General features: G+C 39.7%; 1 protein-coding gene across 1 annotated transcript in view; it reads right to left on the bottom strand.

Annotated features, from left to right (window-relative positions):
- Window positions 1-21,249, bottom strand: part of XPO4 (exportin 4) — an 86,178-nt gene that overhangs the window by 45,395 nt on the left and 19,534 nt on the right. Inside the window, exons 2-6 of the mRNA XM_075139941.1 lie at window positions 17,083-17,188; window positions 13,247-13,388; window positions 12,847-12,985; window positions 978-1,094; window positions 31-184 (exon numbers count right to left, since the gene is read on the bottom strand). Of these exons, the coding sequence (XP_074996042.1) occupies window positions 31-184; window positions 978-1,094; window positions 12,847-12,985; window positions 13,247-13,388; window positions 17,083-17,188 (658 nt within the window). The remainder of the gene's footprint in view (window positions 1-30; window positions 185-977; window positions 1,095-12,846; window positions 12,986-13,246; window positions 13,389-17,082; window positions 17,189-21,249) is intronic.

The following is a 21,249-nucleotide window of genomic DNA, read 5'->3' as shown; positions in this document are numbered from 1 at the left end:
GAAATAAAGGGCCTGACATTAAAAGGATATAATTTGGAGGAAGGAAGTTCCAGCTTAAGACCTGATTGGCTAGTGCAAGATAACGCTGAAACACTGAAGACATCTGAGCATTGAGGTTTTCACGTCTGCTGAATTCCTGAAGTACCTCTACTGTGAGCATGAAGATCTGCCGCAGATCGTCCTCCTATAGTCAGGACGAACACAACATATTAATAGAGTCTCTCAGTCATTAATTAAAAAGTTGATTAAAAATAAATACTTTTCTAAAGAGAAAAGAATTTTGTTTTCACCCTATTTTTCATTAAAATACAGAAAATATTCTGAAGTTGTCAGTCAGAACCCCCCCCCCACTCTTTTGGCAAAATTAATAGATTGTGTTTGTAAAGAATAAGGAAAAAAAATCTTCTCATAAATGCTAGTCATTAAAAGAAAAACTTAACAATATGTTCTTAACAACTGGTGGAGGAAAGGGTTGGTCTTTGGCATGAAAAAAGCTGGTAAGTTGTTCCACCACAGTCAGTTTAAAGCAATGCCTTCACAAAAACATTTCTGCCTGGGCAAACAATACATCTGAGACAACCAGACTACACCATCTGCAATAATATTTTTAAATACATAGCTCTCCTTGGCTTTAAACCAAAGCTATATTTAAGACTATCATTGTTCCACAGAGTGTTCGTTTTGTTTGCAATTGGTAGCCAAGGAATTAAAGAGTCCAACCACATAAAGATCTGTAGCTCTACATTCATAAAATGGGCAAAAAGGGATTGCACCTTTTTGATACAAGTTTTTAAAAAATACATTATCAACTTTCCTGAAGTAGCCAGTATCTGCATTTATAATATAATACTTGTCCTATTAAATGCTGTTAGGCACACACTGTACCTGAATGCACCTGGCACAAGAAAGTACTTCTGCTTCTCAGTGTTTAAATTTTAGAAAGACAGGTAGCATATATTGATACAGAACTAGTTTACCTGAAATATACGTTTACAGTTACCATGGAACTCCATGCTTAGTCCAATGTTGCTGGTTTTACTTGAACTTGAGAACTCGCTCAACAACGCCGTTAAAATGGAACAGGCCAAAGTTTGCTATAAAAAAAATAAGGGGGAATAATATAACTAAAAGGTGTCCAATAACGTAATAGCACCTACATTGTCCTTCAGTTATTTTATTAGCATATTTCTATGACTATTACTTCAGTTTCTTCTAACACAAACTAGAACAACTCAGACTTTCAGGAGTATAGATCCTTGGGTGAACTACCTCTGGGATCATCCAGACTCCATCCTTACAAAAGAAATTCAAGTATTTGAGCAATATAAAAGCTAGCACCTGTGCAATCATCACTACAAAATGGAAACAAACTCATTGCAATCCATTTCCCAGCCTTGCTGTTTACTTTCTCTCCCTGTGCCCAGGGCTTTACAGGTATTAGTTTCAGGGAAGATTCAGTTTCCACTTATTTCTATTGATCTAATAGTTCAGGTCACTCTGAAATTTGTTTTGGCCCTTCTTTGCATTTGCTACACTTACCGTGTTGGTATTTGATCATGATTAAATTTATACCACTGAAAGTGATAAAAGCTAGTCAAAAACAACACCTGCAATACACCGTCTACTACATCTTTTCCCTCTCCCCCATCAAAAAAAAAGGAGAGAAATACGCAGAAAGCCCTGATGCTTGAAAGCTTTTGGATACGTCCCTCCAAAGCACAACATCCCCAAGCCTCAGAAAGAACCCTTGAAACTACTCTATTAGAATGATGTCTCTGAAGCAATATAAAAACTGGTGAGAAAAAGGCAAGTTAATTTTGGAGAAACAGATCCATGAGGACTGAAGGTTTAAGTATTTTTTTCATTCTCAAAATTTAAGGTAAGGTAAATCAAATGCTTATCCTAAAATACAACTTAAAAGCCAACTTTCCTTTATGAAACACACTGCTCCAGCCTTTGTGGCTGTTTTTTGAAATAAAAAAAAAAGCTTTTTTTTCCTGATGCCAAAGTCCAGTAACCATCAACACCAGTTTTAGTATTTTTTTAACTGATCATTATATTCAAAGGGCAGTAAATATTGTACAGTGGAGATGCAAGAAGTACTTCAGAAGCGTGCCATACACTACTGTAACAAGCACAATAGAAACTGTATACCGATGAAATGAAAACACTTTTTGTTAAAGAGACGTTCTTAACAAAAAACTTCAAAACTACTGGCTATCTTCCCAGACTGTTTGGAGCCAAGGTGCCAGGGATGGACAGAGGGATAGGAATTGTTAAAGGGTCATGCATGCCAGCAAGTGTCCAGGGGTTAAACAGAAATATGCACACTACCTCTGAACACCCGAAAGATTAAAGTGGAGATGATACTATTTATGCAAGCTCATACAACAGCTGAGACCAGTGCCATCCACCCACCAACTGCAACATCTTTGTTCAGAAATGCCTCTGAAGTCAGTACCTTGACCCCCCAGACAAGTAGTTATCTTAGCCAGTATACACTAAATTAACATTCTTACTTGCTAAATAAGTCCCAGACAGATCCAACATAGCGGCTTCATGATAATATATGGGTTTTCTCTACTACTACATAATAAAGCTGTACAGTGGACCAGCATATTACTCATCAGTTGCTAAGTCCAAGCTTTCCTATTTTAAAGAAATAACTATTTCTTTCAAGTGGATTATTTCTCATCTACAGTCACCACTGCCACACGTCACATATGATAAAAGCAACGTTGAGCCAGTGAAAAACAAATCACACTTCACTCCAGCAAAAGTGCAATTTTGCCAGTTCTATACTAGACTTAGAAATACTTCTAATTAGCTCAAACATTTCAGTATTTTACTTCAAAATTTCTGTGTAAGCTATTTATACAATAAATATTTCTTATTTAGACGAAATCCAGATTTGATCCAATATAAAAAAAATTAGCATGGGCTAACACTGAGTTTTAAATCCACCATTAAAAGTTCCATATGAAAAGAATTAAACGGGGGGGGGGGGAGGGAACAAACTAAAAAACAACCCCACAAAAAAACCCAAAAACTCCAAACCAACCCTGAAGTCTGGCTCTAGAACAACGCTTCAGACAAGAATACATGTTTTTAAAGGAATAACGCAAAGTTGCCAGAGAACACTGCCCAATTTCATTATGTGCCAGGAGATGCAGAAGTCTCACAAGGCTTTCTAAATACTTTAAAATGCAGGATTTTATTTTATGCTTGAATTACCGACACACTGATACTTTTCAGCTCAGGGAAGCCATGATGTAAAGACATCATTAGTTGCAATTACAAATCTGTACAGTTTGATGCTCTGTAACCTACCATGATTACCATGTGGTATTACTGATTACAATAGTACAACAGCCTGGCTGCTTCTGCTTTATCATGCAAAGATCTTCACACCAAGCCGCCATCCAGACGACCACAGGACAAGCAGGGCCAATTATTGGAAAACAAATCAGTAAGTTTGAATGACAGGTAAGGAGCAATAGGAAAAAAATGTTTGTTCCCACCGTGATTACAAATAGTTAATAATAGCTGAAATTATAGACATTTTCTCCTTCCAGTTTGCTTACATGGTATATAATAATTTATCCTTTCTGTTTGGATAGTAATGTGCTATTGCATGATAAAAGAGTGTTCCAGATTTTTTTTTGTGTGCTTTTCTCCTGATTTCAAGGAGAAATTTAAAAGGAAGGTTAAATTTTATGATTGATGGTACAGAAATCTCTTCAAAGATGTAAAGAGCAATGGATGCAGCTAGGCTGACTGAATCTGCTAAGAGCCTGATAAGTCAGCCTGAGCAGTGACCTGCCCCCCTGATTTCAATAGGAGCCACTTCAGGTAGTTCTGACATCAGTACCTGCTTTGAGCATGAAAGGAGAAGCGTGACGTTACTAGAGATTTACGTACTTTATTCCCTCCAGCAGCCTGACGCACAGCGCAGACCAGGGCACGCTGCATCCCTCCGTTCCCCTCCCTCCCACTGAATTCCCAGCATCCCGCCAACTCCTTCACCTTGGTATTCCGATACCTGGGGTGCAAATCCTGCCCCATTCCCTCACCATCCCAAGGGTGCTGTGCGCACTACAGGCACGTCCATGCCCTCCTGTCACTCTTTGCATCTGTGCTTACCCCTTGTATCCATGAGGAATTGTAAGTACATCCATATATGCAGGTCATCAGAGCAGGAGAAGACCAAAGATAAGATATTGGCCAGTAATTTAAAATTTACTGCAACTACAGGCTGAGAGGAGATTGCTTGAGAGTGGTTTCCCCGAAGGTAGGTGCCAGCCCCCAGGAGTTTAGCTTACAGACAAGAGCAGAGGAACAGATCAAGACCTGTAACCTGTCCTTGCAATGTCAAGCATTTGCACAGAGCTGCATACAAAACCACCACTGCTTCCCAAAACTGCCATAAGACTATAGGTATTTATATAGATTGTTGTGCATAGCAGTAAGACTGCCATTTTTATATGAATATTAACAAAATAATTAGCATAAAAGAACATGTGTCCTGCCATCTATTGAACTCTTCTGAATACACAGTAATAATTCAGAAACTCTGGAATAAAGCTTAAGTAAGTTTTACGAAAAGTAAAGTTTTACTTCATGAAAAGTAACTTTGCTGAAAGTTAACTACTAATATTTTGAAATACATTTTTTTAATTTACATGTATGTTTGGTATAAAGACACTTTAAGTACCTCAATACAAATGCAGGCTATTAAAGGAAGGATTTCAAAAATCTGAAAAACAACATAATTTTAGATAAACCAACAGTTGTGCTCTGTGAAATAAAATTACTTCCTCTTACACATAACAAAATTGAATGCACTTAATAAATGTAAAGTTCTAGGGTGGAGAGGTTTTTTTTTTATTGTTTTGTAGTGTGGTTTTTTTTAAGGTTTTTGCCCTGCCCCAGGAGAGATTAACAATCCAATTTAGTAATACCATACAGTAATAAGTAGAAAATGCACATGATTCTGGGCATCATATTAAAAGTCAGATCTGAATGTCTATTGTGCAGTAATGCCATTAACTTCATACCAGTAAGAGTACACCTCTGAACCTAGTTTGACTCACTCGCTAGCAATTTCACTAGTTCTGCCACAAGTACATACCCAAACAATAACCCCATCTAACAAAATAAAATACTTCTCTTGTTGAGAGTGGACTGCCTCTGAGAATAGCTTGGCACTCACCCCAGTTAGCTTTATTACCAGGAATAAACTTCATGAAAGATCGCTATACATAAAATAGACTCTCAGCTGCTCAAACAGAAGATCAATGGGACTTGTGATAAGAGATTAACTTGGCAATCAGACACCCAGTAGTAACATCGTTTTAGTGGTTTTCTTTTTAAACTACTCTAATAAAACACAGACACTACAGAAAGACCATGCACCATTTTAACAGTAAACAACATTTATATATAATCCATAAAACTCAGATGCAGAAGGTAAATGCAACTTATTCCTCCAAATGGAATGTCCCCTATAACAAAAGTTAAAGCCATAATGTTTGAAGGGATTTCACACTTGTGCCTGGACTGCCCATGGAATAAGTGAACCGCTTCATTTGAGGGTAGTTAGGTTACAAAGCATCTGAAAGGAAGAAGAGTTCAAATACAGCTTAGGAAAAAATGGACATGTGGTACACCAGCTCCAAGGCAGAAAAGCCAACAAAGCAGAATGAACTACAACACCAAAAGTGTTTCCTCTCTTCTGAAATTCAGAGCAGAGATACAGCTAGGTTGTCAGAGGCTTGATTAAATCATTAATTTTACTACAAAACCTAAACTATCGAGCAACCCCCCCTGCCTTCTGCAAGTGTCATTTATACCTACAGAAAAATGAGTAAATATATTTAAATATATTTAAAAGGTCTCACCTGAACAGAGCAAATCATAACATCTACCCTGTTACGTTAGATCACTGCCAGCCTCAATATGCATTTAGACAACTTTTTGTCTCCATCCGTGTAATGTAAACTCTGTTACTGAAACCAAGGGGAAGCCACAAGAAGCATTTAATACTATCCCTAAACCAGCTACTTTTAATTTGCACAAGAGCAGGAAGAATCAAAGAGTAAATCTATCAGAAGTAGAATTTGCTGTGCTGCTTCCTAGGTGATAAAATTCTGTAGGGAGAATGTGTTAAAAGCAATTTTACCACATAAATTGTTTAAAGCAAGGCTTCCTTTATAAAGGTGGTAATATACTTCTTCCCTAACTTCCTTGAATAAGCACAGCTGTATTTGCTAACATTTTCAGAGTATCTAAATCCCCAGAATGTAAGCTGCAACTCCTAATGGAAAGGTTAACAGGATGGCCACAGGACCAAAAGAAACACCATTATGTACATAGAGTAACTGGGGCCACTCCAGCTTGTCAACTTGTGAGTATTGCTATGGGAGGGGAGGGGGGAACCCAGGAGCTGAAGTAGTAGTTCCCAACCAAAGAAAACCAAAATACATTCTTAAGAAATATAAGCAAGCACCAGGAAGAACCCATCGGATTTTATCTGTTTGTTCCTTCCCAAATGAGCCAACTGGTGGAAAAAAGCTATAGAGCAGGGACAGGATGATAGGAATAGGACCCACAGCTGCAGTTTTGTGCTGTCAGCAGTAAGGGACTGGCTGGGCAGTGCACCCCTTTCCTCCCATTCCCCCTCTGCCAGCATGCAAAGACAGACGAGCAGCACCAGGTTAACACACCACACCTACAGCAGCACAACAGGCGAGACCTTGCTTCCCTTCCTTGGGGGGAACCAGGCAAACCAAGCAAGGGAAACCCCCAAGATTGAGCTGAGAAAGAGAAAACCAATTCCTCTGCGAATCACTGGGGGCCACAGGAAGATGATCTTGTGGCATGTGAAGCATGCAGGCTTTGGCCAAAGAGAGAAGGGAAGTAGCAGCCTCTACTAATAATGGAAAAGGTCCAGAGTTTGCTGGAGCTTAGGGTGCAAAACATGCTTTTCTTTGTTTCTCTGGGGACGGGCGAAGTTGTGAAGCAGAACTTAGGAGGAGGGAAAAAAAAGTAATCTCATCAAAAGAAGTGAAGGTCTGAAAACCATTTATCTAGAGGTAACATATCCTTCTCCAGGTTGAATCTGCACTCCTACGGTAGTTGCATGAACAAATCCAAGACTTTCAATTAAATTCAAAATAATGAATAGTAAGACTAGCCATGCTGCTCGCCATCAGTATCAACCACCTTTAAATATACATCATCCTGGCAAGTGCTCTTCGGTGGGCAGCTGCCCCCTCTCCCCCCACTTTTCCCAGTACTCATTCCTGGTCCTTATCGCCCGCCTCTGCCTGCCATACCACCAGATATGCCAAGAGCTGCGTTACACGGCTGTGCTCCACAGCAGATCTGCTTAAAGGAAAAAAACAAAAAGATTAGCAGGGAGAAGGCTGGTTGTTTTTAAGCAGACTCCCACACAGATCCAGTTTGTTACTGATATATTCAGAAGGGCAGTACCTCTGAGAGGAAGAGGCACTAAAGACTGACCAGCCAGGGTCAATAAACTTCTTAAAGAGGCTTTTCCCCTCAAGCCTGTTTATTTGTGTGTCACCACAGTAATAAATAGGTGTAACACATGTAAAGGCATTATTTCTTTCCAGCGAGTCTCTGAGGTCTACACATGAGGGCCTCCACACCTACACATCTCATGAGACAGCAGAATTGAGGAAACGGAGAGTCCTGGATGCCATACATAGAACAGGGGGCATCCATCTCTCCTCTGGATCACGTCTCCTCACTTCCCAGCCCTGTCTTTGAAACTGTAGCTCTATTGTAAATGATAATACTGAGAGCTATCAATTTCTAATATTAAAGTTATTAAGCAACTAAGCTGGAGTCTTGCTGTACTGCATCTCCAGTAAAGTAAGGTCTCTTTCAAAAGAAAAATCGGAAAACTTTAAAAGGCACCCTGGTTAATACAACTACTAAAAAAAATACTTATGTATTAAAGTTCTTTTACATTTCTACTACAAGTTTTACCCTCATATTTGGAGTAGTTTCTGGATCCCTAAAATTCCCAAAGCAATCTTTAACACACTAACTTAGGCCTTTATAGAGCACTTGTCAGCATGAAGGAAACAGCTTAAATATCCTGTTTTACCATCTGGTTTTTATACTCAACATGTCTCAAGGGCAGTAAGGTTCATAGGACAAGGTAATAATTTTATTAGACCAGAAGATACAGCTGAGGTTAGAGGGGGGAAAATAATATATATGTTTTTGTCAAAATGTTACAGTAATGAGAGCCTCTCCAACTCCTACCCTACCACATGAGACAACAACAGCTAGACAGGGATCCAGAAGGAAAATTCCTCTTAAAGAACAGAAATAAGAACATAAATGCTAAATAAATGTAACTAGTTATCTCTGCAGCCATTATTATTATCAATGAGGATGAATGCCTAGAGTTCTGCTTATTAATATTTCCCACTGTTCATGTGAGATCCATCCACAGCACATTCGTCAGCAGTTTCAGGTAACTGAAGCATCTGAATCTCCTCTCTAGCCCAACCATGAACATGGGGAAACAGATCAACAGATTTACAGATTTTAAGAGAGAAGAAACTGTTAGGATCCCAGAGCTCTTCCAGTAAGTCTTGACAAGTTTTGTTACATATACAGAAAAATTTAGGCTTCAGGTATGGAGCTTTACACTAGAATACATTCTACTGTATGCATTGTAGATCTTAAAAAACACAGCTTCTGTTGCTTCCCAGTCCCATGTCAGGTCTGCAGCAGTTGGACCCCTCTGCATCTGCCTACCCGTATTCTGGAAGAAACCAAGGTATGACCCATATCCTAGCCCAGTTTTCTGTGTTCACATGCAGACCAGTTCCTCCTCCTGGGAATCAGTCACCTTAGCTGCCAGGACTCCTGTTCTTCTGGCAGGGAAGAAGGACAAACGAAATCCTTCAGCTATGCAAAAGCAGAATATTCTAACACAAAAAGAAAAGGCCAAGAAACTGAAAGCATTTATAGTTGAGAAGAACTTGGCCCACACAATTCTCCAAAATCTTGAAACCAGTGATAGAAAACATGTATTTAGCATTTTAAGATTGGCCCATGATACTGTGTTTACTGCCAAAAGCTCTGTCCCCCAGAAACGAAGATTTTGAAAAGAGATCCTGAAATTGGAGGGAGATTACAGACTCTCCTTCATGAGCAGGAGGAGCTTCTATCAATATTACAGGAGGAGCCAGGAAAAACAAAACCAGAAACTCCAAAGCTAATCCTTGTCCTCCCAGAGGATTACTACCTAAACTCATTTATAAATTAATAGGCAGCGAGACCCTCTATAGTTTGCTGTCCCTTCTCAGGCTGAGGTTTCTTCCACGAGATCCATAAAGGTCCATACGGCAGAGAAGCGGCAGCAGGAGCCAACGCTGCAGGTTCAAACCCTGGCTCTAACCATGCATCCTTTCCATCCCTGTAGTATTACTTCTCCTTAGTGCCCTGTTATTTTCTTAACGTGTACACTGTTCCACTATTAAGAGATTATTCAATACTAAAACCATCTTTTTCATCTCCTGCCCACTTTCTTCCTCTCATCACTATTCCTCTCCTTCTCTTCCTTCCAATCTCCTTTGCATTTTTTCATTCTCAACAGTTCATCCATCAGTCTTGCTTCCGTGTCAGTTTGCCACAGCATTACTCAACATAACTTGAAGTTCCATCCTCAAAATACATCCATTTCTAAAGATATTTTTAACTGATACTCAAGAAGTTAAGATATTAAGCATATCAAATCCTGCAAAAGAACACATGCAAAAGACTTAGTACCATCTACATTCGCTGTTCCCCTCATTACACCAACCTTCAGAACTTGACCCTGACGACATGTTACTGAAAAGTCCCAAAGATTTTAAGGAGCTTGAGTGTAACACACCCAAAACTAGTACAGATGTCTGACAGGAACTGGGTGCAGGGTGGCAGGGAATAGAAAAGGTTACGGACCTACTTTATTCTTGTAAGATAAAGAAGGGCCAGGAAGCTTCAGAGACAGCAGAGAGGAAAAAGCAAATGGGAAGCAGGCAAGAGACCACTTTGCTTTTTTTAAAAAGGACTTTCTCTCAATTACAAACTGCTGTAAGAAGCCATTATCAACAGCTAAGAGCCACTTTTGAGAGCTTTAAACATTTTTAAATACGAAGTGACCTGCTGCTGACTCCATATGTTATTTCTCAGCTGCTGAGTGAACCTGAGGTAGGAAGACACAAACGGGTGGGCAGTAGGTCAGAGGAAACACGGAGCAGAAGTCTGGGAAGGATACAGAAAGGGACCAAGAGACTCAATAGAGAATTGGGAGTCACAAAGGTGTGACAGACTCCTGAAACTTGAGCATACAAGGCTGGAGGCAAGAGTGCACATCACATCACAGGAAAGAAGTGCTAAAAAAGTGGAAGGAGTCAGGGAGGTACAGAGGGCTGGAAAACACCTGCTGATCTCTCCCAACACCCATATCCTAGCCTCCTCCCTGACTTGGGTGGAGGCGTGTTTTTTATAAACAACTAATATAAACACCTCTCCAGTGAAGTGCAGAAACACTTATGACACTGCATGGCACTGTCCTGACAGCACAACTTAGATCTTGAAAGCAGTATCACTCCCTTAGCTTCATATCGTACCCTGAAGCACCCTCCGCTGAGACTCCACACGGCGGCAAGGCGGCTGCACCACTGTGGTTCCACGCGGCCTGATGGGCATGGTTGAAGACTACAGAGACACTAGTAAAAACACCCACCCATATTTGAAGAGATAAGTAGATAATTCATTGTATGAATTATTTCATACAACCTCTCAAAGTTATTATATATTTATACAAGAGGCGTGCCCTGAACCCACTCAGAGCTCAGTTGTGGCAGGCACTGTGCTAACACACAATTTTGTTACTGTTCATTATTGTCTATGCCAAGTCCTGGGTCACATGAAGCTGTGCCAGTACCAGAGTTTCTCTTGCAGCGAAGTCTCAGAAGATTACAAGAACATTTTTATGAATGAGAACTCATTATTATTTTATATTAGAAAACCTCATACGTACGTACATGGGAGCATAGGTTTATCACCAGCCTGCCAAAGACTAACAAAGATATACTGCACCTTACAGAAAAGATGTTCCAGCAGCATCGTGTGTCATTTTTTACTAGTACATTGTATTATCATACCGGAATAGAAAACATCTCTATATACTAAAGACATTTTAAATACCCTTCTTAAAACCTCAGCACAAATACTTTGGAAAAACTATGGAGAAAGTAATACTTGTGAAGAGGGGTAGATAAAAGGAAATGAGAAGCTGAGCCAAACTTGGTCTCTGTACGGTGGTAGCAATGAAACTTGGAGAAGAGGACAGTGAAATATTGTCCCTTCCCCCAGCCAGAGCTCCTCTGCGACGCGCTCTGTTCTGCAGCAAGCTCGGGGTGAAATACTTACAGCTGGCAGTCTTAGCTTCCTGCATGCTGTGTTCAGTGTAACGTGTCTGTATATTAGTGCATGCACAGAAAACAACCGCAGAAGTTGGACTGTGCAAGAATTAGTTCAGAGAGAACTTCTCTGTCAACATCCAGATTTCTATTTACTCCACTTTTGCATCTTTACGGAAAGATCATATAAACTACATAAGCATACACACCAGCATGCAAAAAACTTGAAAATCTCAGTTGTAACTCCATTTTAATAACAAGACTATGTTCCCTGGAAAAAAGCATGAACTTAACATTGTTCTCCTAAACAAATACCCATTTCTATCCAAATTCTGCACAACCAAAAAGGCTGACATGTTCTCCTTAAGCTAAATAACAGTGAAATTAAGGTTTAGAAGTGTAACCGAAATTTCCATACCCTGAGGGGATATCACTTGTGCTCAGAGGTGACACACTATTTTTAGGACCATGACATGAGCGGCATTACTTCTAGTACATTTTGATCAAATTTTCAGAATTAAACATTTGCCGCTCACATCTAGTACAACTGCTGCTCTAAATGCTCGGCAATGGTAGGAGTCCGTTCCCTCAAGGTTTGTTTTGTTTGAGAAAAGCTTCAGTTAAAAGTGTCAGCATGGAATCTACATAATATTCAATTTGCATTTGGTAGGAGAAAAATCACCTCTCTTTAATCTCTAGTTACATGCCTCTATTATGACCTATTCTAAACTTATCTCCTGGCATAGCAAACGGAATTTCGCTAAATGCATAGTAGATATTGGACACCTTGTTTCCACTTTGAGCTCAGTATAGAAGGTAACACTTACCCCTAGTAGTATGACATTAAATCTAGAGTAAGTTTTGTATTTCCATTCCACATTTTACTTCCTCACACCCCTTTCTCTCCACCTACCCGTCTCCCAGAGAACAGCAGAGGCCTATGCCTCTTGCCGGGTAGCCTATTCCGACAGCTGAGCCACAGGAGGGTGCAGCACTGCACAGATGGAAGGGGAGCAGAGTGTGTAGAGAACCTGCCAGCTAATGGAAAATCCGTTTTAGATCATGCAGTTTTATTAGAGAAACCCAGAGAAACAGGGAAAAAAACCCCATCACATTAGTGACAGTTACAGCGCCTATGGAGAGAAACCTATTCCCTAAGAAATATCATGTAATTGTGTACCAAAGAACCACACGTACTACTACTAGTCCCAAAACATTCTTACTCAAAAATCTTCGACTTGGTAAATGATTGCTTGAATAGCTATCAACTTAATTACTAATTTTTATTTTTAGATAAGAGAAGTATACAAGATTTTATAGTCACTAAGTATAGAGCTTATGCTGCTGATACAGATTGCTTAAATTTTGACGAAGAAAACAAAATACTTACCACAGTGGGGTTACCACTGCTGATCAACTGGCTGACTTCATGAAAAATGCTTTTGCAGTCGATTGATTTGTCTAATGATCCCCGTTTCACTATCACCGCTACTGCTAATAGAATCTGCTCCCGAACGTACTTTTGAAGGCTGTAAATAACATTGTAAAAATTTGTTTGCAAATAATTTTGAACATCACTGTCCGATAAAATTTTAAACTCATTTCTTTTTCAAACATTTTATGTAAATTCATAAGGGAAAGCTGACAACTCTACAGAAGTCAACTAAGTGTTAAGAATGGAAGACAAATTATTGTTGAAATGGTCTTCCACTGCTACCCTTGGAAACAAAAGGATAACTGAGACTATGCATAATCCTATGCATATTCAGAGGTGTTTTTTCTACACTTACTTAGGCCTTTGTAAGACATAGGTTAGAAGGAATGTTCGCAGCGACTCGATGCTAGTTTTTTCCAAGAGAATCCATTCCCTTACAACTGCTTCCATTATTGCAGTAGCAGCTTGAAAAAGGACATAGTCCACTTTACTAGTTTCTGTGGGGAAAAAAAAAGGCAATTTGAGTATCAGAAGACATACATGTATTTAGCTTGCATGTATTTCTAACAAAAAAAAAAATTAATGGAATTTACTATTAGTTAATTTATTATTAAATGGAATTTTGTTGCTATGAAATCAGACAAAGAATTTACACCTCAAAAGGGAGGGGAAACCAATAACCCAATTATCAAATTGTCCAATATTATTTGTGTCAGAGACTCAGGGGAAGAAAAGTTGGCTGCATGAGAAGACTGGCCAAAATATCAAGAATAAGAATGCTAACACAACTGTGGAACAAAATAAAATAAAAATGACAGATTTAATCACAATACATTAAGATATGCCAGAACTGAAGATTCTTCTATCATTCATGTGCTTGCCTTTGGAACCAACAGTACACAAAATTACATGTATTTTATGGATGGTAATGAGAAGCAAGCCCACTTACACATAAATATTTGTGTTTAATTATTACAACAAAAGTTTTAAAGACTTATGTATTTAAGGTTTCCTACATTATATTCAAGCTTCTGTATTTATCTCAAGGTAATCAAAATACAACTTTCTAACAAAGTGTAGGAATCACTAGCCCTTATTATCTGAATATCTGATTGCTTTGTATATAGATGCACTAAAGAAACTAGAAAAAGATGTTATGGAAAAAGGTGATGGTTTGTGTGACTACCAAATACAATTTACAGAAAAAACCCAGAATTTGAATTTAATTTATATGATGATAGAAAGCTACAGAGAATTTTTTTTTTTTTGTTCTTTTGCTTTTAAAAATTTTAACTTAGAAATAGCAGGTAGTATGTCAGTAGCCAGTTTCAAAACATTCTGAGCTCTGTAGGAAACATAGAAAGACCATTCGGAAAAATGGTGGCAAAAGCATAAAATATGAAATGGTGAAATAAAATTAACGAACAAGAAGCGGAGTTTGAACTATGGTGGACGACCTGCCAGGACTAGGAAAACTGGGTTTATTCAAGAAAGCCTCAGTCAGGGGATGACGGGCTTTAAATAACTACAAAACAAACTTTCTTCCTCCAGTTATATACGCACAAGTTCATAATATATATTTCCTTTATATGCAAGTTCTATATCCAAGATAGGAGCCAATTTGCTAAAATGTTTCTAGGTGATTTAATCAGGCTCCAAATCTAAACCCTACACAGGTAAACATGTTTAAATCAAAAACCCCCTGTAAATCTACTTAGCTTAATTTGGAAAACTAAGTAACCACTTAATTAAAAGATTAATGCGTACGTCTAACACATAAAAATGAGCCAGATTATTCCTGCATGGGTATTTTAATTCTGGCATTTTCTACCTTCTGGGTCTTTGGCTTTTCAAACTGTACAAAGCTCAGGCAAAAAGAGAATGCTATTAAAAAAAAAAAGAGGATGGAATTTCTCCTTTGCGTTAAGTACTGCAGATGCACAACTGCAATCATTAACAGCACAGACATCCAGCACTCGGTGTAAGCTTATAACTACTCAGAGCACCATTATCCTCTACATGAAGTTACTAAAGAAAGACAGGACAAGTTTTGCCAGTACATTTAAGAGCTATAAGCTTACAGCAGAAGAACGTAGTCTCATGCTTCCTGGGTTCAACTCCAGGTTTCTAAAGAAACTATACGGTAGTGGCTGTTCCCCTTTTCCTCACGCTCATCATCTCCATTGCTCTCCCTGTATCGGTCGTACACTCTTCTTTCCATGAACGCTGTCAACATCCTTGTTATCTCTACCTCCATTCCAATTCCTGTCTTGACCATTTTTTTCCTGTTTCTTTTTAAGCCCATGTGCTCTGATCCTCTGGTTCCTACCCATCCTTACTCACATACCCCTTCAGTACACTGTAACTCTTTTATTCATCGTAAACAGCTTGTTTCCCTTCCTAGTTCCTGATTTCATAATCCTGCCTCTCCCTTCTCACCTCCCAAGTGTTAACTAGCTGTGCTTTCTGTCCAGACTTACTCATGAAGCACAAAGTTTTGGGAAAAGCCTCTCATTTCCAGGTCTCAGCATCACAACTGCCTACTGGAGAAGCCACTGCCAGTAAAAACCTGCCCCATGGGGAAACATGCTGGTTTCTCGATGGCGATACACATGGGCAGTTTAAGGATGTAATATTTCTAGACATCCAAAAGGTGTTAAAAACAGGATCACATTCCTTACAACAAGCCACACTGCAGAAGAAAAAAAAATGAACAATGTCTGCAGTGATATTTCATTATTAATGCCAAATTGTATTCCCTTCTTTGAAAACAAGATGCAGTGATGTATCCCTTAGCACAGACAGTACTACTAGGTATTATTTAATAAACTTCCATTGTTTACTTCTGAGTGGTGACAAATACATCACTTATGAGAGACCAAAATGTTCTGCAAAGTTACTTAAGTATGTTTTTTTGCCCACTTAAAATTCTCTAAAAATCGATTTGAAAATAAAAAGCATCAATTTTGCAGACCCATAAAGCAGAAAGTGTGGTTACAGTCTTCAGGACCAGATGAAGTACTAATATAATATACTAACTAGAAAAAACTCATTCGTAGAAAAAATTTTGGTTGGGCAGTGGGTGTAGGAAAGGAACCACAGCCTGCTCTATATCTCACAGTATAATTTAACAACACAGTAGCAGGCCTGCAATATTGATGTCATAATATTAATGAATTGTACATCTCTAATCCAGTAAATCTAGAAATAACTGTTAAAAAAAATTACTGTGGAATGAATTAAGTATGAAAATAATCATATTTTAAATATGATTCTAATATTTCTCTCTTCATTCTGGCAAATGCTTTGAAAGAAAAGTTGCTTTTTATGTTTTGGCGTGTGTTCTTTTCCACAAATTTCCAGGTTTTCCTCACCAGATTTTGGAGTCGGCTTTCACTGAAACCTCCCCCTTGCCTCCCCCCAGCACTCACACCTGGTCAGTACAGCAGTGCTGAGCAGGAATCTTACATGCTTACTGCTCCTGCAATTTTCAGATTATTTAGCTGCCAAACTCTAAGAAGTCTCTATAGCGCCTGTAAAAACAGATTTGTTTTTAAAGACTTGTAACACAACCACATTTACAGCATTTCCATTAAAACCCAAGAAATTTCTGATAAAAGGTGATACCTACCTCTTTCCTTTCTCTACAGGTATAATACCACAAAACTTTGAATCAATACTCTGTTGCCTCTACCAGGTGGACAGAAACTTTTCTAACTACTTTTTTTTTTTTAAAAAAAACACTATAGTTGGGCTTTTAACAGCAACTTACTAAGACATTCAACCTGAAATAAATTCTTACCATGGAAAAGTTCAGCACCAGTGCAAATTCTGGCAAAAGTATATAAAATTGCATCGTTGGTTGATTCAATGGGAAGCATCAAGCCAAGCAATTGCACTACAGGCAGTTCTACAAGCTCCACAGATTAGACATTATTACAATAATCATGTAGCAGAGGAACCCTGAATCTATTAAATCAGTTTAGGAACTTAGCTACACGAAGCTGCACGTTGCAGACTTTAAAGCTGCCAGAAACAAAACTGAAGGGCAGCAATAGGCTTCATGCTCCATCAAAAAATAGCTCCATCAAAAAGTATCAAAACTAATGTTCGTATTCCCAGCTGCAGAAGAACAGCACAGTTCCAATTATAAAGACAGGCACATGCTTAACTTAATTTATTAAAACTTACCCAAAATGTGTTTGCAAACAGCAAATGGTGATTTTGATTTTCTAAATGATAAGAATATGTGCTCGGCATGTTGGCGTTGTTCATTATTGACCATGGAAGGTGGTGCCTGAAAGAAAAGAGAAAAAAAAAAAGTTATTCAAGTACTAAAACCCCACCCCGATTGTAATGAGCATATGAGCAATGTCATGAACTTATAAATATTTGCCTGGTTAAACATCAAAACCAAGTATCTCTTGGTAAAACTGCCTCTTCTTATATACCACTGTTTATTTACATTGTGTACACGTAAGTGTGAATGTTGAGACATCAGGCAGAGTGAATAATTCTAAGTATTGTGTTCCTAATGACACTTCTGAAGACAGACAAAAGTCAGATCTACATTCAACCCAATCCTTTTTCTACCTAAACCAAAAATAATCATTGCACACCACGCTCACAGTCAGAGAAAAAAAGCACTCTTTTTTCCTTTAGTTCTACACTTGTTTTAAAATATTGAATTGTATAATAAATTCAAGGGATTAAAAAATCATGACTATGGATATGTTCTAAAATAAAGTATTGGCAGTAACATACTACCCTCTAGTGTTTCACATTGAAGTTGACACCTTAAAGACTGAGTGAGGGCTTGAATTTGAGAGAGGGGTCAGCTCGTTTGGAGATGGCTACAGCAGTTCCCCAGCTGCCTATGCCCATCCTCTTATATACCCATCCCCTTACATCATGGGCACCTTAACTGCTCAGGTGCACCTGCTGCTCCACTACTGCTGAAAGCCAGCTCCATGGTGGTTTCTACCTGAAAATCAACTATAGGTAAAGCATGAAACTAAGCAGCAACCTGGATCATTGCGAGGTGGGATATCGCCTATGGACCGCAGATGAGAGCTAACCGCCTGTATTGCAGCCTCACCTCACCGAGCAACCTTGAGATCCCCCCATGCTGTCCCACAAGGTAAAACCAACCTTGCAGAAAACATTGGCTGTTCACACCACCACGCTGGTCTCCACTTTTGCCATTAATATTCTCCAATTTCTGTTATTTGGGATTTATCTGAACAAGCACACAGTAGAAAATACTCTTACAGGGGATGGATACCACAAGGCAGCGTATGCTGAACTGATGCCCCTTTGAGAAAGGAACGTGCACATGTAGAAAGATTGCATAAACACTACAGAGCCGGGTCAAGGTGACAGAGTAGGTTATTGAACTGCAGCTGAACTTCCAAACTCCAAACTCGACTTCTGTCCCTGGCAATCTGAGGAGAACATATGTGTCACGTATCTTTTTGTTTTGATTTGTACCTGCTGCTTTGGGAATAAAAGCATGAAGACCTTAGCATAAAGACCAAGGGTTACGAGAAATATTTTCCAGTAAATAAAACATACCAAATCTGATTTAATTCTTTCACCCTTGACAAAACACAGACAACAGAAGATTCAAATATGAGCTAATAACACCACAGATTAAAGCTGCTGCTCCTCAATCATTTCTTCAACAATCTGACCAAATGAAGCAAACGAAAGCAGATTGCTGATCCTCGGATCAAGGGGGTCCGAATGAACAGCTGTGCTGCTTCTTACACAGCAAATTTCTGACTCTCACAACTTTTCCAGTGCAGATATTATGAATGCCTTGGGAAGGGAGCAAAAAAAGAATTGGAAGAAGGCAGCTGCAAAAAAGCCTCGTGGATACAGAATAAATGCTCTGCCCATTCACAAACCTGCTCTGCTACAGCCAATTTGGGGCAGGAGTTCCCTGGACAGTGATTTGAACATATACAGGACAGCTCAACCTTACCAGCTCTGGGGACAAATTGGTGTTTGTCCATGCCCCCTTCTGGGTAGGCGGCAGTACGTGTTAGGCTGTGCACACACGCAGACAGCAGCGTGCCTTCAGTGCAAATCTGTCTTCCATGCGCTCGGAGCAGCGTCACAGGGTCCGTCAGCAGGCTGCACACAGATGCACACTCAGAAAAGCTTTCGGATATTTGGGGCATTATGCACTCCTGAACAACTTACACAGAAGTAAGCTCCATGACAGTACCTGAATCCTTCCAGGACACTGAGCTTCAGCGAACTCCAACTCAATGCAGAAACCCAAACTTTTAATAACTTTTTAAGCAAATTTAAACTTGTAAAGGCAGCCTCACTGAATTGGGGCACATGACACTTCTGTGATAAAAACTCAACTCTCCTGCATGCAGCCAGCCATCAGCAGGAGCTGTTGCCAACCACCCATGTTTTCTGCAGTCTGAAGGACAGTACTTCTCTGTGTGGACTCTAGCTACATTCACTGCAATAGAGCCAGCTGTACTGAATGACAGAAGAATATTTGGAGTGGATTATCAAAAACGCAGGAATGACCTATACAGCAACAGCTTGACATGCACTTCAGTCAGTGCTATCACAAATAAACCAGAACAAACAAGCAAGCAGTCCCCATTTTTTTCCCCATTGTATGGGCAAGCATTTCTGCAAACGCAGAGAGAATCACATTGGGGAAGTGATCACTGAAAAGCATCCCACCAAAGGCAGGTTATTTTCACCTGGATCAGTCCCCCAGCCTTGTTCACCGTAAGCCAGCACAGAAGCCTGTGCCAGCACAGTATAGCATATAACGACTGGTGACAGGCTGATTTTTTTCAGCACCAATTACCATTTAAAGTGCATTTAATCTACAGCCTCTGTTGCTGTGCAATGCCATGGGAATACTCTGAAGTCTCAAGGAATACACAGCTTTGGTCAATGAAGTTTCACGAGAAGTAAGAATCAAATTTTTTGAGACAAGTGACTTATTTCAATAACTCTCTGCTACTAAAAGGACAGGTTCCACTCCTCTCTTGCTCTCACTTGCATGGTCTTGTCACCTCCTTGCATTATCCCTTCTATCAACTAAGCCACCACAAAAAAAAAAGGGGGGAGGAGGGGAGGCAAGGGGAATGAATACTCTTTTGTTACTTTATTAAGCATCAAGAAGTCAGGCAAGTGCCAGAGCCAGTGCAACAATAGGGAGAAAAGGAGTAGAGTGACATTGCCCTTTCAGCAGTACTGACCTTGCAGCTCACAGCTCTGCAGTCTCGTGAAGCCCCACTAATTATAGCCAAGTTAGAAGGAATTCTTTGGGTATAAGTGACAAAGCATAACATTTTGCAAGTCTGGGGTCATTTATAGTCACATTCTTAGAGCAAGAAGAGCAAATCAGGGCTACCTGATCTTGAACTGATTTTGCATTAACAAAGCATATTTGAGTTTGTCATACAGAAATCAGATCTATTTTCAGTGTTCTGTAATACTTATGGGCACTTTCAGGGACACCAGCAGCAAATTATGGCACCATTAAAAAAAAAAGAATTAAAGTTTTATGGGAAATACCCCCTTATGCTTACAATAACTAGAAAAGAGGCCTCTAACTTGACATTATTTTAACTCTTCTACTTGTCTGATTCAGTAGAATCTTCAGTAGACTCTTCTGATTACAGAAGACCTTTGGAACCTTGCAAAGGCATATGGCACATCATATTCCTGTATTAATTTTAAAAATCACAATAATTTAATAACCCATTATGCACTTAGACTCTCAAAACGGCCCCGACCCGGCCGGCGCAGCAGGTAAGCTTTAAACTGCGCCAGGCAGCCACCAGAGGGCGCCCAAAGCTCGCAGCCTGCGGCCGTCGCCGCCCGCAAACGGCGGTCACCGCACAGCGAGGTGAGCCGGGCTGGTCTGGGGCTCCGGAGGGCAGCCCAGCACCTACACGTCCCGGGTACGAATTCCACGGGACAAGAACACTGGCTTAGGTGAGCCCGAGAGCTCTGGAAGCCGGTGCCCGGCACCACAGGGTTAGAAACATACCCCAGGTACCCGTGGCGCTTGGAAGGTCCCCAAAAAACACCTACATGTTTTTTAATTGCCTCCTTCAAACTCTTCTCTACCATCCAGCTTACAGGGAATTAAAAACCACACGGTACTGATCAGGCTTGCAGCATATTGAAACTATTTCCAGCTACACCACTTTCCTTTCTGTACCTTCTGATGTTACCGCTAACACCCATCTGCTCTCTCTTTTGTCTTACAAGTTACCTATAAAAAGTTCTCCAGGACAATGTTCATCTTTCTGGTTTTAGCATAGCAAGATACTGCCCCATAAGAACAGCATTCCTATATAACACAGT

This window comes from Calonectris borealis, chromosome 1, assembly GCF_964195595.1.
Source record: "Calonectris borealis chromosome 1, bCalBor7.hap1.2, whole genome shotgun sequence".
Taxonomy (NCBI): Eukaryota; Metazoa; Chordata; class Aves; order Procellariiformes; family Procellariidae; genus Calonectris; species Calonectris borealis.
The sequence above is the reverse complement of the archived record's forward strand: the minus strand, read 5'-3'. Positions and strand labels throughout refer to the sequence as shown.